This window comes from Littorina saxatilis, linkage group LG10, assembly GCF_037325665.1.
Source record: "Littorina saxatilis isolate snail1 linkage group LG10, US_GU_Lsax_2.0, whole genome shotgun sequence".
Classification (NCBI taxonomy): domain Eukaryota; kingdom Metazoa; phylum Mollusca; class Gastropoda; order Littorinimorpha; family Littorinidae; genus Littorina; species Littorina saxatilis.
In genome coordinates, this window is record NC_090254.1 from 15,434,866 (window position 1) to 15,450,393 (window position 15,528).

At 40.9% G+C, this 15,528-nt stretch overlaps 1 protein-coding gene across 1 annotated transcript in view; it reads left to right on the plus strand.

The window, feature by feature from the left end:
* Positions 1–15,528, plus strand: part of LOC138978253 (adhesion G-protein coupled receptor G7-like) — a 43,982-nt gene that overhangs the window by 13,523 nt on the left and 14,931 nt on the right. The window contains exons 6-11 of the mRNA XM_070350920.1: positions 427–702; positions 4,003–4,061; positions 4,390–4,536; positions 8,312–8,406; positions 13,833–14,110; positions 15,314–15,528. The exon at positions 15,314–15,528 is cut by the window's right edge and continues 9 nt beyond it. Coding sequence (XP_070207021.1) covers positions 427–702; positions 4,003–4,061; positions 4,390–4,536; positions 8,312–8,406; positions 13,833–14,110; positions 15,314–15,528 — 1,070 coding nt within the window. The remainder of the gene's footprint in view (positions 1–426; positions 703–4,002; positions 4,062–4,389; positions 4,537–8,311; positions 8,407–13,832; positions 14,111–15,313) is intronic.

The following is a 15,528-nucleotide window of genomic DNA, read 5'->3' on the forward strand; positions in this document are numbered from 1 at the left end:
AGAAAAGATATGTGAATTTTTATTGTTGTCTCAAGTGTCCCAGGTTACAGGGGCAGGTTCTGGCAAAGCAACATATACATGTATGTATCTCTCTCTCATTGTACTCCCCACGATTGTAGCTCTATCGTCTTCATGATGGGAAGCTGATTTTGTAGTTGCTTGGTATATATATAGGCAAATATTTAAAAACGATCTCCTCAAAAGTTTTTGTGATGAATATGGAATGTTTATTTATGATGATCCGAATTTTCGCCCCCACGGGGGGGCTTCTTCAGGGTGATGGAATGATGATGCTGAAAAATAATGTAAGGCAGAATTCAGTAATGGTTCTGTGAATATGGTTACTAATGGTACCGAACAACCGTTCTGATCAAACAAAATGATTTACAATATATATATTTGATTCTTAATCATTCTCTGTGCCAGCCACACCCAGCAGACTGACCCACAACTGCACGGATTTGAATCTCATCCCTGGATCCCGTGCCGCGCCATGTTTCTGTTCCGCTGACTCTCTGGGATCTCCACCAGGAAGACTGCTCTGGTTGCTAGGGGATACCGTCGTGGCAACAGGGGATTACAATGTCAGCCATCTCCAGCTACCCTCGGACAAGATGGGTGACCAGTGTGACGGCCTGACCTTGACATGTCAGCTGGACTGGGTCAATGCCACGACCCTGATCGTCACTAAACATAAAACATGTAAGTATCACTAGGAGAAGCTCAAGTCTGCATCCTTAAATAAGCAACGGTCTGTCGATGTTCCTCGTGAATCAGAGAGAGAGAGTGAGAGAGAAAGAGAGAGAGATAGAGAAAGAGAGAGAGTAAGAGAGAGAGAGAGAGAGAGAGAGAGTAAGAGAGAGAGAGAGAGAGAGAGAGAGAAAGAGAGAGAGAGAGTAGAAGAGCGAGAGAGAGAAAGAGAGAGAGAGTAAGAGAGAGAGAGAGAGTAAGAGAGAGAGAGAGAGAGAGAGAGAGAGAGAGAGAGAGAGAGAGAGAGAGAGAGAGAGATCAAATCAAATCAAATCAAATCATATCAAATTCTTATTTTACGAGGGTTGTGGCATAAGCAATATAAACGAGCTTTATTTGCAACCAGCCCTTGCCCAGAGAGGGACTACTCATCAAATATATACACGTAAATTCACATAAAAAAGGCAAGAAAAAAAGGCAGAAAAACAGAATTCTCAGGACTATGTATACACATTACAGACTTTACACGAATTCTTACGTCATGTACAGAAGTGGGAGTTTTTTTATATGATGAAACACTGATGCTATGGACAAATATGATCAGTATGAAAATAAATCAAAACCGAAGTCTTCCATCACTGTGACTTTTCGTAATATGACATTAAATATAATGAAAGGTGTGTTTTGAAAGTATTGAGACTCGTTGGGAATCTAACCGATTCCGGAAGAGAATTCCACACAAGGCTGCCAGAATAAGCTAAACTTGACTTAAAGAGATGTATCGGTGGAATGGGGACATTACAGTTTGGTTTGGCTTTAAATTGTGTGGTGAAAGCACGTGGTGCACGGCCGGAAAGGATTTTGTGAAGGAGTACGCCTTTTTTAAAATTTAAATCTTTCTTTTAAGGACAGAATTTTAAGTTTCTTATAATCGTCCAAAACGAGAATGGATTGTGTCAATAACATTATTTTTAGTGCTCGTCTGTGTAGACTATACAATGATTTTAGGAGTTTTGCACTGGCAGAGTTCTAGATGGTCGAACAATTAATAATCCGTGATGGTTTGTATGTATGCGTTAAAAAAGAATAACCTTGAGTGTGGATCAAGAAAGTGTTTTATTCTGTTCAACTGATATATATTTTCCTCGACATGGTTTTACACAACGACCCAAGATAAATTATTATCGATATTTACTCCCAACATTTTGTGATCTCCTACTTCCTCGATTGCGTCGTTGCCAATTACTATGAAATGAGGATTATTCCTGATGATTTTGTTTTGCCTTGTTGTAATTAACATGCATATGGTCTTTTGGGGTGACGACTCATGTGGTTATATTCCGTCCTATTATGAGATGATAATACACTGTTCTGCAATGATGAATAAACGTTGTCTCATTTTTTATCAGCAGGGTGTATGGTCGTATCATCTGCAAAGAGTTCACAGTCATCATTAATACTAAAAGGAAGGTCGTTAATATACAGGGAGGAGAGTAGTGAAACCCATGGTTTATCAGTCACTATATCTCAAAAGTTCGCTTTCTCACATTTAAGACGACAGACACACAGACAAAGATACACGTACACGCACACATACAGTGTGTGTGTGTGTGTGTGTGTGTGTGTGTGTGTGTGTGTGTGTGTGTGTGTGTGTGTGTGTGTGTGTGTGTGTGTGTGCGTATGTTTCTGTAGTTTTGTGTGTGTCTGTGTCTGTATTTGTGTGTGTTTGTGTTGAGCTTGACGGTTTAAAGGCACAGTAAGCCTCCCGTAAACCATCACAGAGCTCCCCGAGCGTCTAAATACAGTACAAGCATACTTCCATTTGAACGCTCACCGAACGGGAACATCCGGGCTGCTTTCTGTCGAGCGTGAGACATTTTCAAAGAATTTATTTTCGTAGACTTGTTCGTTAACAACAACGGCGCCTCGTTTTTGCGCTAGACCTAACTTTTAAAATCTAAATAATAAATTGACAGCTTGTTACACAAACATTCTTTAATCATAAAAGAATTCGTTTTTCATCAAGACAAGATCAGAACAATTCGAAGTTGTGAAAGTTTAAAAAAAAGAAAAGCCCGGAAGCAGGGTCACGCAAGGGTCGTAGCAGACGGTTTATCAGTGCAAATCGCCGTTCCTCTCAACAGTCAAAAGCCATCGCAAGAGTTCTTGTGAACCACAGCCGTTGTTTCGTGCATAAAAAACGTGCTATTGTAGATAAGCTCACATCGAGTCGCATTCATGACTAACTGACGACTGCATTGTGAAAAAGGAAAACTGGATCACACGGGTTCACGATGGCTCAGGGGTAAGATAAACCACGCAAAAATAAATTCTTTGAAAATTGTTCGCTCTTTACGGAGGGCACCTAGGATGTTCTCAATTGGTGAGTGTTTAAATGAAAGGGTGTTTGTACTGTGTGTAAAAGTCTGACCGTATCTGTGATGGTTTACGGGAGGCTTACTCTGCCTTTAAACACAATATTTGAAGACATATTGTGAGCAGCTTTTCTGAGGGACAGTGAAGGCAACCTAGACTTGATATAAGGGATCTAACCGAGAAGTCATATTACAAAACACTATATCAAATGGACAAACATGACACACTTTGGTTTAACTTTACGAGCTGAGGCTTGAAAAAACTGTCAGAAATACACAGTTTGGACCATAATGACCATGAAGTGGTCGCAATAACTCAAATATTCTGCTTCTCTACTATTTCTGATCGAAAGTCACCATTCTTCTAGGGTCAGGGAACACGTAAACCCCAACCAGAGTGAGGCTCCTTCCGTTGCCATTATATTTATGATTTGGAAAAGAAGAAACATATGTGCGTTATTACTACCAGTTCGGGCTCAGGTAGGGTCCACACCTTGTTTCCTTGAACTGTCAAGCTTTAGGTCCAGACAACGGTGTGTGTGTGTGTGTGTGTGTGTGTGTTTCTTTGTAGGGAGATTCAGAGAAAAGTACTGGACCGATCTTTATGAAACTTCACATGAACGTTTCTGGGAATGATATCACCAGATAAAACCTAAAAGTTTTAATTAAAACAAGAACAAGAAGAAGAACAAGAAGAACAAAAAGGAGGATGTATAATATATGATTCTTGTAATTATTTATGGATGAAGTCATTCATTCATTCATTTATTTATTCATCTATTAATTCATGTATTCATCCATGTGTTCAATTTTTAATTTATTTACTACTGTGTTCATTATTAATCCTATCATTCATTGATTTGTTGAATCGTCGATCAATGAGTTTATCAGTTTATCAATGTATTTGTTTGTTTGTTTATGTATCGATTCATTGCAGCTTTGCAGTGTGAACTGGTTGAATCTGAGAAAACAGGCGCGATCAAGAATCTGTCAATGGTAAGAAAGTCGAAACTCGTCACAGAAATTATGAAGAAATACAAGACACACTTAATATTCAAAGTGTAATGCAATGAAATACATGTGTTATGTCTAGATTTACCTGTCATTAATACCAAAATATTGTTCACACATTGATGTATCATATCACTGCAATCACTTGCATTTTTGTGTTCCACCATTACATGAAAGTGTATTTTGTTAAGATGCACTTGCCACTGACTCCAAAATAGTGTACGCTCGTCCAATAATGCTTTGCGACAATCTAATACATGTGTGTGCTGTCAATGAAGAATGCATAGAAGCCCACCCTGGTCTTTGTTTTCAGGCTGATATAAACGAAGAGACTTTGCCAGAAATCGTCAACACTACTAAAGCTGTGTTAAGAGAAAACACCACTACATCCGCACTTGATGTCATTCTGGTGGCCAACATCTTGGACAATGCTATACGACTAAGTAACATCCCGACAGAAGTATGTAAGACGCAATTATATTTTGCATGAATAGGTTATTTGATATTTATCTGTTGGTATGGACTGTTTTATCAGTACCTTATTTTTTGTGCTGTAATTCCCATCGTTATTTGGATTTATAATTATGAATGATTGCATGCGTTTGCTCTCTCTTGTGTTCTAGACTTGTGTTTGCTTTATAGCAAAACATATTAACACTGCATACATTTGTCAAAGAATAAATCAAACATATATGTGACCAAATCGCATCAAGAATGTATGTGCGTTCACTCTACATTTTGCTGTAAGTATGAATAAATAAAAAAGTAAGTTGTCAAAGTCAGAGCTATTCAAATCATTTGTTTGATATTTTAATCTTGTAGAAAAGCCAGCTATATGTCGATCCTTGGTGAGCATATTGCCTTTGGCTTCATCTGTAATGACATTGGCCTTTGGCCTCGGTCAGATTGACAGAAAAAGCTGGTCTCTCAAATGAGGCAGTAAACGTCTCATAATGTGTTTGTGTCCGTGTCATTAATGGTATTACCAGTACAGGCCTTTTTAATCTACTGATTCAGTTCTCTTGCTGACATTTCCAACGCTCTTTTAAATTCCTTTACATATAGAATGAAAGGCAAGGGATGGTGCAACTTAATGTGTAATTTCTGCAGAGAGCAAATCCTGCACCGATTTTATATCTTTGATGAGTATGTCACACACGACACAACAGTTACTTGTACATTTAGATATCAGTTTGATGGTATGTTTCTTTTCTGCAGAACATGTTGAAAACAAATCACAGTTAGTTTTATTAGTTTTTTGCGTGAATAATGTTAGTAAACATGCACGACTTGTTTGCACTATCTCGTGTCCCTTAGCCATCAAGGAGCAACATCCATAGAATAAGTTTCCCAACCACACGGGGGATAACCTGTCAAAGGCCGAACAGAAGCCGAAGGCCGCTCATGACACGTGTGAAGGCAAGTTTTGTCTGTTTTCTAGGTATTGTTTGATTTATGTCGGGATTTAAAGTAAGCTACTGATTCAGCGATGACTAAATTTGTTTCTCGATGCATAAAAAGTCAGGGAGCGATTGATATTTGCCCGTAAATAGCCTTCAAAGCTGAAAATGTCCGCGATCGAGCACCGGAAATGGCTGTTCGATGGGTTTTGCAAGTAGAAATGTGCTTTATTTCACCAAATCAGCTCGTATTTGGTGTGGATACGGGAATCTAGAGGACGAAGGAGTCATAAGAGGTGCAAAGAAGTGCTATTTGGGAGTAGAATAAATCTTCCGAGACAGTAGACAAAAGAAGGTCATATTTTTAGAGATGCGCGTAGGCCGATTGTCTTTCCGACAAGCGAATGATACAGCAGATGAATCATTCGTTTTGACCAGAAACCTAGTCTCTAGTTTTTATGAATGAGTTTTTTAATTAAAACAATCACGAGAACTCTCTCGCTTAGCCTAATGGCTGTTCGATGGGTTTCGCAAGTAGAAATGTGCTTTATTTCACCAAATCAGCTCGTAGTTGACATCGGTTTGGTATATATATATATTTTCTAATCCTACCGCGAACTGGATAGCAGACGCGGCACGACTGTTGCCCCACACTTTGAAGTAAACCCATTTTTTACTTCAAAGTGTGGGGGGATCTTCCCACACTTTGAAGTAAACTCAGTTTTTACTTCAAAGTGTGGGGGGATCTTCCCACACTTTGATGTAACTTACTTCAAAGCGTGGGACTTTTGCATCGCCTGTTTGAGCCTGATGATTTTGTCAAAAAAAAAATGGCAAAGTCTTTTGGATGAGTGAACAGAAAAAGTGAGCGAGCCAAGAAACATAATGATGTTTGTTATCAGGCTTTAAGCAATGTCCCATTGTTGAGTGTGACGAAAACTCGTGATGACGATTTTAAAACATGTTGGGTCACGCATGGTCCAATCTTACATGGTCCAATCTTACATGGTCCAACCTTACATGGTCCGACCTTACATGGTCCAATCTTACATGGTCCAATCTTACATGGTCCAATCTTACATGGTCCAATCTTACATGGTCCAACCTTACATGGTCCAATCTTACATGGTCCAACCTTACATGGTCCAACCTTACATGGTCCAACCTTACATGGTCCAATCTTACATGGTCCAATATAACATGGTCCAACCTTTCATGGTCCAACCTTACATGGTCAAGTTTTACATGGTCCAACCTTACATGGTCCAACCTTACATGGTCCAATCTTACATGGTCCAACCTTACATGGTCCAACCTTACATGGTCCAATCTTACATGGTCCAATCTTACATGGTCCAACCTTACATGGTCCAATCTTACATGGTCCAACCCTACATGGTCCAATCTTACATGGTCCAATCTTACATGGTCCAATATTACATGGTCCAATCTTACATGGTCCAACCTTACATGGTCCAACCTTACATGATCCAATCTTACATGGTCCAATCTTACATGGTCCAATCTTACATGGTCCAATAATATATATGGACCATGTAAGATTGGACCATGTAAGGTTGGACCATGTAAGGTTGCACCATGTCAGGTTGGACCATGTAAGGTTGGACCATGTAAGGTTGGACCATGTAAGATTGGACCATACGTGACCCAACATGTTTTAAAATCGTCACCACGAGTTTTCGTCACACTCAACAATGGGACATTGCTTAAAGCCTGATAACAAACATCACTATGTTTCTTGGCTCGCTCACTTTTTCTGTTCACTCATCCAAAAGACTTTGCCATTTTTTTTTACAAAATCATCAGGCTCAAACAGGCGATGCAAAAGTCCCACGCTTTGAAGTAAGTTACTTCAAAGTGTGGGAAGATCCCCCCACAATTTGAAGTAAAAACTGAGTTTACTTCAAAGTGTGGGAAGATCCCCCCACAATTTGAAGTAAAAACTGAGTTTACTTCAAAGTGTGGGAAGATCCCCCCACACTTTGAAGTAAAAAATGGGTTTACTTCAAAGTGTGGGGCACATCCCCACACTTTGTAGTAATTTACTTCAAAGTGTGGGATTACTTCAAAGTGTGGTGCAACAGTCGTGCCGCGTCTGCTATCCAGTTCGCAGTAGGATTAGAAAATATATATATATATACCAAACCGATGTCAAATACGAGCTGATTTGGTGAAATAAAGCACATTTCTACTTGCGAAACCCATCGAACAGCCATTAGGCTAAGCGAGAGAGTTCTCGTGATTGTTTTAATTAAAAAAACTCATTCATAAAAACTAGAGACTAGGTTTCTGGTCAAAACGAATGATTAATCTGCTGTATCATTCGCTTGTCGGAAAGACAATCGGCCTACGCGCATCTCAAAAATATGACCTTCTCTTGTCTACTGTCTCGGAAGATTTATTCTACTCCCAAATAGCACTTCTTTGCACATCTTATGACTCCTTCGTCCTCTAGAATCCCGTACCCACACCAAATACGAGCTGATTTGGTGAAATAAAGCACATTTCAACTTGCAAAACCCATCGAACAGCCATTTCCGGTGCTCGATCGCGGACATTTTCAGCTTTGAAGGCTATTTACGGGCAAATATCAATCGCTCCCTGACTTTTTATGCATCGAGAAACAAATTTAGTCATCGCTGAATCAGTAGCTTACCTTAAATCCCGACATAAATCAAACAATACCTAGAAAACAGACAAAACTTGCCTTCACACGTGTCATGAGCGGCCTTCGGCTTCTGTTCGGCCTTTGACCGGTTATCCCCCGTGAACCAGTGCTGCGGTTTGATGTTTCACGTGTTATCTTATCAACAGACCGCAACAGACTTATTGGAGATCGTTGAGATTGTAGCTGGACTCAACCAGACTGTGTTAGAACAGTCCAACGCTGCGGATAATGCAACAAACAGGTAGGCTCATTTGTACACGTGTGTACTTATTATGGGGGCGAGGACGCCCCCATTCTATACGGATAGTTTCGAGGTTGACCATGGGCAGCGCCATTTTGTTGTGAAATACGTCATCAGTTTGTGTACACAGGAAGTTGTGACATCCGTCACCCTATGGGAGGGGTGACGTCAAAATTGTTCATCTGTAGAAAGTTGTGAAATCCGTCACCCTATGGGAGGGGTGACGTCAAAATTGGTCATCACAGAGTTTGTGTAACACAGGAAGTTGTGAAATACGTCACCCTATGGGAGGGGTGACGTCAAAATTGTTCAACAAAAACATGATATGTCGCATTGTGCAGGGTCAACTGCAACAAACTCAAACCGAGCCATTCATACCTAGCTGTATTTGAGTGACTTATATACCCGACATTTTTATTTCTTATTTTTAGCACAGGTGTAGGAAAAATCATGAACCAAAATGTTATTTATTTTCTAATTTAACATTTTTTTTACAAATATGACCATGGTCTTTTAAACATACAGTGACATTAAACATTGTTATGTTAAAAAAAAGAAAAAAGAAAAAAAGCTTTTGTGCACAAATCAGAAAATACATTGTACATTTTACCTACAGGCCAAACCGTGAGTGTCTGTGGCAAAGCCCGACCCAGGAAATTGCACTGATTTTATATTTAGATCCGAGGGAAATTGTCAAGAACAGGCGCTTGCATTTGGATGTGTCCAATGATAGTAGGTTTGGTTGTGATCAATCAGAATAATGTAGGAATAAAAATGTATGACAGTTTAGTATGATGACATGTAATTCACATATGCTGAAAATATGATATTATACATCATGTAATATTATTATGGCTGTTGCCATGACCATGAAACCCAACAAAGGTTTAATGTAATGTAATTCAAAATACCAAAACCGAGCACCTATTAATCTCGTCTTTGCGCGTGAAGATTGAGGCCGTCTGCCAGTAGCGGTTAGGTCATACAGTGGAACCCCTCTCTAGCGACCTTTAAAATGTTGACAAAAATCGGTCCTTGTGGAGGGGGGTCCTTACAGAGGGAGGGGGGCGGAGTCAGGGGGCCACAAAGAAAGTCAGATTTAAAAAAAAAAAAGAAAACAGAGAAGTTTGAGTTGCTGACGACCGTTCCCTCTGAAAGCAAACTGCTTCGATTTCATGTTTGTCCTTGGTGTCCACCAGTTCTGGTGCATGTACTACCCTGGCCAAGTTTCCTCTCAAGACATCAAAGAGACCGCCCCAGTATACTCTACAGCCTCTGGGCGAACCACCTCTCATAGCTAAAACTGGGTCAATGACCCCTGGGAAGAAGGTCAGTGTCTATAAAATTTTACTCCTAGGCCTGCGGCCAGGGGGGGGGGGGGGGGAGTATACCGGTACCATTTGAGAATCAGACCAAATGAGAATTGAACCATTTGAGAACATCCTTTTTTTTCAATCACTACATCGAAGGCCTGCGGCCCGGGGTTCACATGGGTTTGTTTGTTTGTTTGTTTCAAACCCACACCCATATACACACATTTCCCATTTAAACCATTTGTCGGCCCCCTGTCGATATTTATCGACTAAGTTCCTTGTTTTGATTGCAGACAAATGTTTCTGGTGCCAATCATTAACCTTTGCCGGATGCCGCTTTTGACTACACACGCCCGACGATGCGGGTTTGTCTGAACCCATACATTTGAAAGAGGGTTTTTACCGTTTATTTCTCTAACGACGATGCGGGTTTGTCTGAACCCATACATTTGAAAGAGGGTTTTTACCGTTTATTTCTCTAACGACGGGGTGGGTTCAGGGAAACCCACAGCGCTACTTCAGTGGGTGCATCGGGTTTCTCCCTTCACCGACTTCTTGAAGGGGAGGAAGAGGGGGAGGGAGAGACCGAGAGAGACTGAGAGACTAAGAAAGAGAGAGAGAGAGAGAGAGACTAAGAAAGAGAGAGAGAGAGAGACTAAGAAAGAGAGAGAGAGAGACTAAGAAAGAGAGAGAGAGACTAAGAAAGAGAGAGAGACTAAGAAAGAGAGAGAGAGAGAGAGACTAAGAAAGAGAGAGAGAGAGACTAAAAAAGAGAGAGAGACTAAGAAAGAGAGAGAGAGAGACTAAGAAAGAGAGAGAGAGAGAGACTAAGAAAGAGAGAGAGAGACTAAGAAAGAGAGAGAGAGACTACGAAAGAGAGAGAGAGAGAGAGACTAAGAAAGAGAGAGAGAGAGAGAGAGAGAGACTAAGAGAGAGAGACTAAGAAAGAGAGAGAGACTAAGAGAGAGAGAGAGACTAAAAAAGAGAGAGAGAGACTAAGAAAGAGAGAGAGAGAGACTAAGAAAGAGAGAGAGAGACAAAGAAAGAGAGAGAGAGAGAGACTAAGAAAGAGAGAGAGAGAGAGACTAAGAAAGAGAGAGAGACTAAGAAAGAGAGAGAGAGAGACTAAGAAAGAGAGAGAGAGACTAAGAAAGAGAGAGAGAGACTAAGAAAGAGAGAGAGAGAGACTAAGAAAGAGAGAGAGAGACTAAGAAAGAGAGAGAGAGAGAGACTAAGAAAGAGAGAGAGAGAGACTAAGAAAGAGAGAGAGAGACTAAGAAAGAGACAGAGAGAGACTAAGAAAGAGAGAGAGAGACTAAGAAAGAGAGAGAGAGAGACTAAGAAAGAGAGAGAGAGAGACTAAGAAAGAGAGAGAGAGAGACTAAGAAAGAGAGAGAGAGAGACTAAGAAAGAGAGAGAGAGACTAAGAAAGAGAGAGAGAGACTAAGAAAGAGAGAGAGAGAGACTAAGAAAGAGAGACTACGAAAGAGAGAGAGAGAGAGAGACTAAGAAAGAGAGAGAGAGAGACACTAAGAAAGAGAGAGAGAGAGACTAAGAAAGAGAGAGAGAGAGACTAAGAAAGAGAGAGAGAGAGAGAGAGAGAGAGACTAAGAAAGAGAGACAGAGAGAGAGACTAAGAGAGAGAGACAGAGAGAGAGACTAAGAGACAGAGAGAGAGAGAGACAGAGAGAGAGAGACAGAGACAGACAGTCAGATAGACAGACAGTCAGATAGACGGATAGACAGATAGACGGATAGACAGACAGACAGACAGAGCAACTGACAACAGACATACAGACAGAGAGATACGGACAGACAGACAGAGAGACAGACAGTCTCTTGGAGACAAACAGGCAGACAGACACTGTTCCACCGCTTTGGTAATTATGGGTGTAGCAGAACCCGCGCCGTCGGCAGAGGGATAGTTACAATCACTACTACTCTTTAAAAGTATGGGTTTGTGTGAACCCGCGCCATCGGTAGTGTTTATGTAAATTATCATAATCAATTAATTTTAATGTTTTGTCATGTTCACACTAAAAATTTGCAGACAGAGAGCAAATTAGGTGTGTGAGAGATACTTAAAATTTCAAAACGATACCTTTAATGGTTCCAGAGTTACAATGATTTTAGTGTGTCTCTGGGTACAGGTGAACCCAGGAAGCACGGCAAAGGTTAAATATCAACAGCTTTTTGTTTTCAGCGAAACATGGGACTCCATATTCAATTTGACAAAACAATTGTAATGCCGCCGAAACGAATTGTCTCGTCACAAAATCGTGACGCTGTTTGTTGATTGAGTGCAACACAGTGGAAAGTCTGCTAGGCTGCTGTTAACGGAATGGGTGGAGCTTTATTGTCGTTCTGCGAAAACAATGTTACCCGACCGAATGCATTGCTTGCATTGTAAGAAATGGTTTGCTGTACATCGCTGGGTCTGACGGCCACCATAAATGCGCGCTTGACAAAACAAAAGGTCTACTTTACCAATGATGACGAAACCGGAACCACGTGGAGGTTGTTGTTGTACATACAAGGCCCTAACGTTACAATTACTTAGCAGTTGGGCCTACAACAGGGCGAAGTGCGTCTATCAAATTTATTACCGCAAATTCCCCCACATGTCTATCAGAGTTGAACTATGGTCATGGTATTCTTTATATTACAATATTTCACATTCGCTTAATTCTCGTTCCACTCTTTAGAGTAGTCAGCAATTTAACTCGCCAGTCGGGCGAGTAACTTAAAGAAAGTCACTAGCCCGCCAGAAATTTTGCTGGCCCGGTACATATCACAGTTGCTGCATATGCATTGCTTATGGCTTTAAAACTCGATACAACCAACCACAAGTGTTGAATTTGATCAGACTTATTACTGGCCAACCGGGCGAGTTGCCAGGCGGTTTCTACTAGCCCGGCGGATTTTTTTACTTGCCCCTGGCTATCGGGCGGACGATTTGGCCATCCCTGGTAGCAAAGGCAGATACTTTTGTTGTAGAGATTTGAACACTCAGTTAATTGGTTTGTCAAGACCGCCCGAAAGAGCGACGGAAAATATATAGTCAGGATTTGGATAAAATATAGTATTGTAGTAAACTGTTGTTTATAGTTTTGCAAGACTAAACGCCTGGTATAAACCTCATGTAATCTTATGTTATGTTATGTTATGTTATGTTGTGTTATGTTAATATGTTATGTTATGTAAGATTATGCTATGTAAGATTTTGTTATGTTATGTTATGTTTTTGTTATGTTATGTTATGTAAGATTATGTTATGTTATGTTATGTAAGATTATGTTATGTTATGTTACGGTATGTTGTGCTATGTTATGCTATGTTATGTAATGTTATGCTATGTTATGCTAATGTTATGCTATTTTATCTCATGTTATGTTATCTTATCTTATCAAATCGTATGCTATCGGTCCCCTGTTTCTTACAGGCGAGAATAGGCGAGATTGGCGAGTGGGGCGAGGAAGTACCGTTTCTTGGGCACATCTCGCAGCGAGTGACGCTAGCCGACGCTAGGTAGCTTTGGGCTTGCTCGCTTGGCGAAAAAACATGGCGGCCACGCAGCTGCCCATCCGATTGGCTGTCCATGGTTTTTTACCGACCAGTGCAGACGACCTTTTCGGAATCAACCAATGGTGTTTAATTCTTGCGTAGCTAGCCATTAAACCGTTTCATAGACAATCTCGCCTCCTAGCTTCGCGAGCGGCTAGCCGAAAGAATATCTCGCCTGAAAGAAACACGCGTCTGGTCTTATCTTATCATATCTTAACTTGTTTTCATCTTGTCTTATCTTCACGCATAATACTTCCACCTGTTGAATTATATAGTAGACACTATGTCTCTTTCCTGAGGAGTCTCTGTGTCTCTAACTGCACTATGTCGCTTTCTTAACGAGTCTCTATGTCTCATACTGTGCAATGTCTTTTTCTTAATGAGTCTCTGTGTCTCTAACCGCACTATGTCGCTTTCTTAACGAGTCTCTATGTCTCATACTGTGCAATGCCTTTTTCTTAATGAGCCTCTGTGTCTCTAACTGCACTATGTCGCTTTCTTAATGAGCCTCTATGTCTCATACTGCGATATCTCTCTTTCTTAATTCAGAGTACTGCAAGCCGTAGAGTCACTTGGGGACAGAGTGTCACTAGGCGACGCAGGCTCCGCTCGCATTCAGACCAACAACACCGTTCTTCAGGTCTGGAACCTGACAACAGTCTCCGACTCTCACGTGCTTGGACTGGAGTTAGCGTTGGACAGCGGCGATGTCACCGATATCACGGACGGTCAAGGTCGGGGGAACCGATCAGAGGGCGAAAGGAAATATGACAACACAGACACCGCCATCATGCTGCCGGGCAAGATGGGCCGCAGTATTGTAGAGAGTAAGATGTAGTAGAATACAATACAGTTAAGAAAATACATTATAATACAAAAACAATACCACAGAAGTGCGATACTGTACAGAAGGCATTACAATACAATGCAATGCAACGCAACACAGCATAATGAAATGCCATACAAGACACAATAAGACATTGCAATATACGACATTACAAAACTATACACTCAAATCTTCCTCTTTACGCACCTCTCATACCCGACCACCTGTCCATTACGGCCAACCACACATTCCCGACCATAGTTTTTCTTCTTCTATAAATCACCTTTCCATTGCAACAACATGTCTATAATTACCATTTTTGGTCGTTCCATTTTTGGTCGTTCCATTTTGAGGTCGTTAAAGACAGTTTCGACAGACGTTAGATGTACTAATAACATCGCAATACCATGCGCTGTAATGCAATGCAATTCACTACCAAGTAAGAGGTTGTACAACACACAACTGTACAATACAAGTTAATTTTGATGCGACGAAATGCAATACAATGCAACATTTCCAGGGAACCTGTCATGAGAGCAATGTTAATAGCTTGGATACTTGGAACTGGGTTCTTCTGTCTCAAAGACATCCAGTCCGAGAACGCATACACCAGCCAAGGATTATATCGGAGAAAGTTTCTCCCATTTTGCTGGCAAGTAATCTGGGTTTTTTCGTGCTCTGGTTTCGAGACAGCCGAATGTCGGTGAAAAATCAAGCGACATTTGACATGAACAAACGTTTCGATAATTTTCTCCTCTGAGCTTTTCACAGACTTCTAGTGGACAAAGGTCGGTTCAAAATTGGGTTGGAATCGTCAATTTTAACCAAGTTTAAATGTACAATCTACCTTCATGTGAACGACGTCAGATCATTCTGTCTAGGCTTCTACATGAAATAACATTAGCCTTCCTTTTGGATACAAAACACACACACCAACAACTACATGCTGGCTGCTTTATCTACAGAGTGCAATTTTCATTATGATTTTTCGCTAGAGAACCCATACCAATCTGTGAAATAAATCCATAACAACGCTTTTTTTAAATTTCGTACGGAAAGCATCCGGGCAGAAGGTTTTGGTTTTGTGTATTATAGTGGAAGGATGGCTTTATCTCATTTAAAAGTCTGGGCAGATCTCAGATGACGAGCCGAATCGTTTACACAGAAAAGAATGTGCCTGTGAGAGAACAATGATGTCTTGCAGAATACCCGGGGCAAGACATTCGCATCTCTGCCAGCATCTTCACCAAGACTTCGCTGTTCAGGTCCAGTGCGGGATCCAACGTGACGGAAGCTGACTCGCGCCACCGTCACGCCACACTGAACAGCAAGGTGATTGCTCTCCGAATCACTGTGGATGGCCAGCCTAAAACTAACCTTACAGCGTTTGGAAAAGGATCCGTGACCACTGTGTTCACC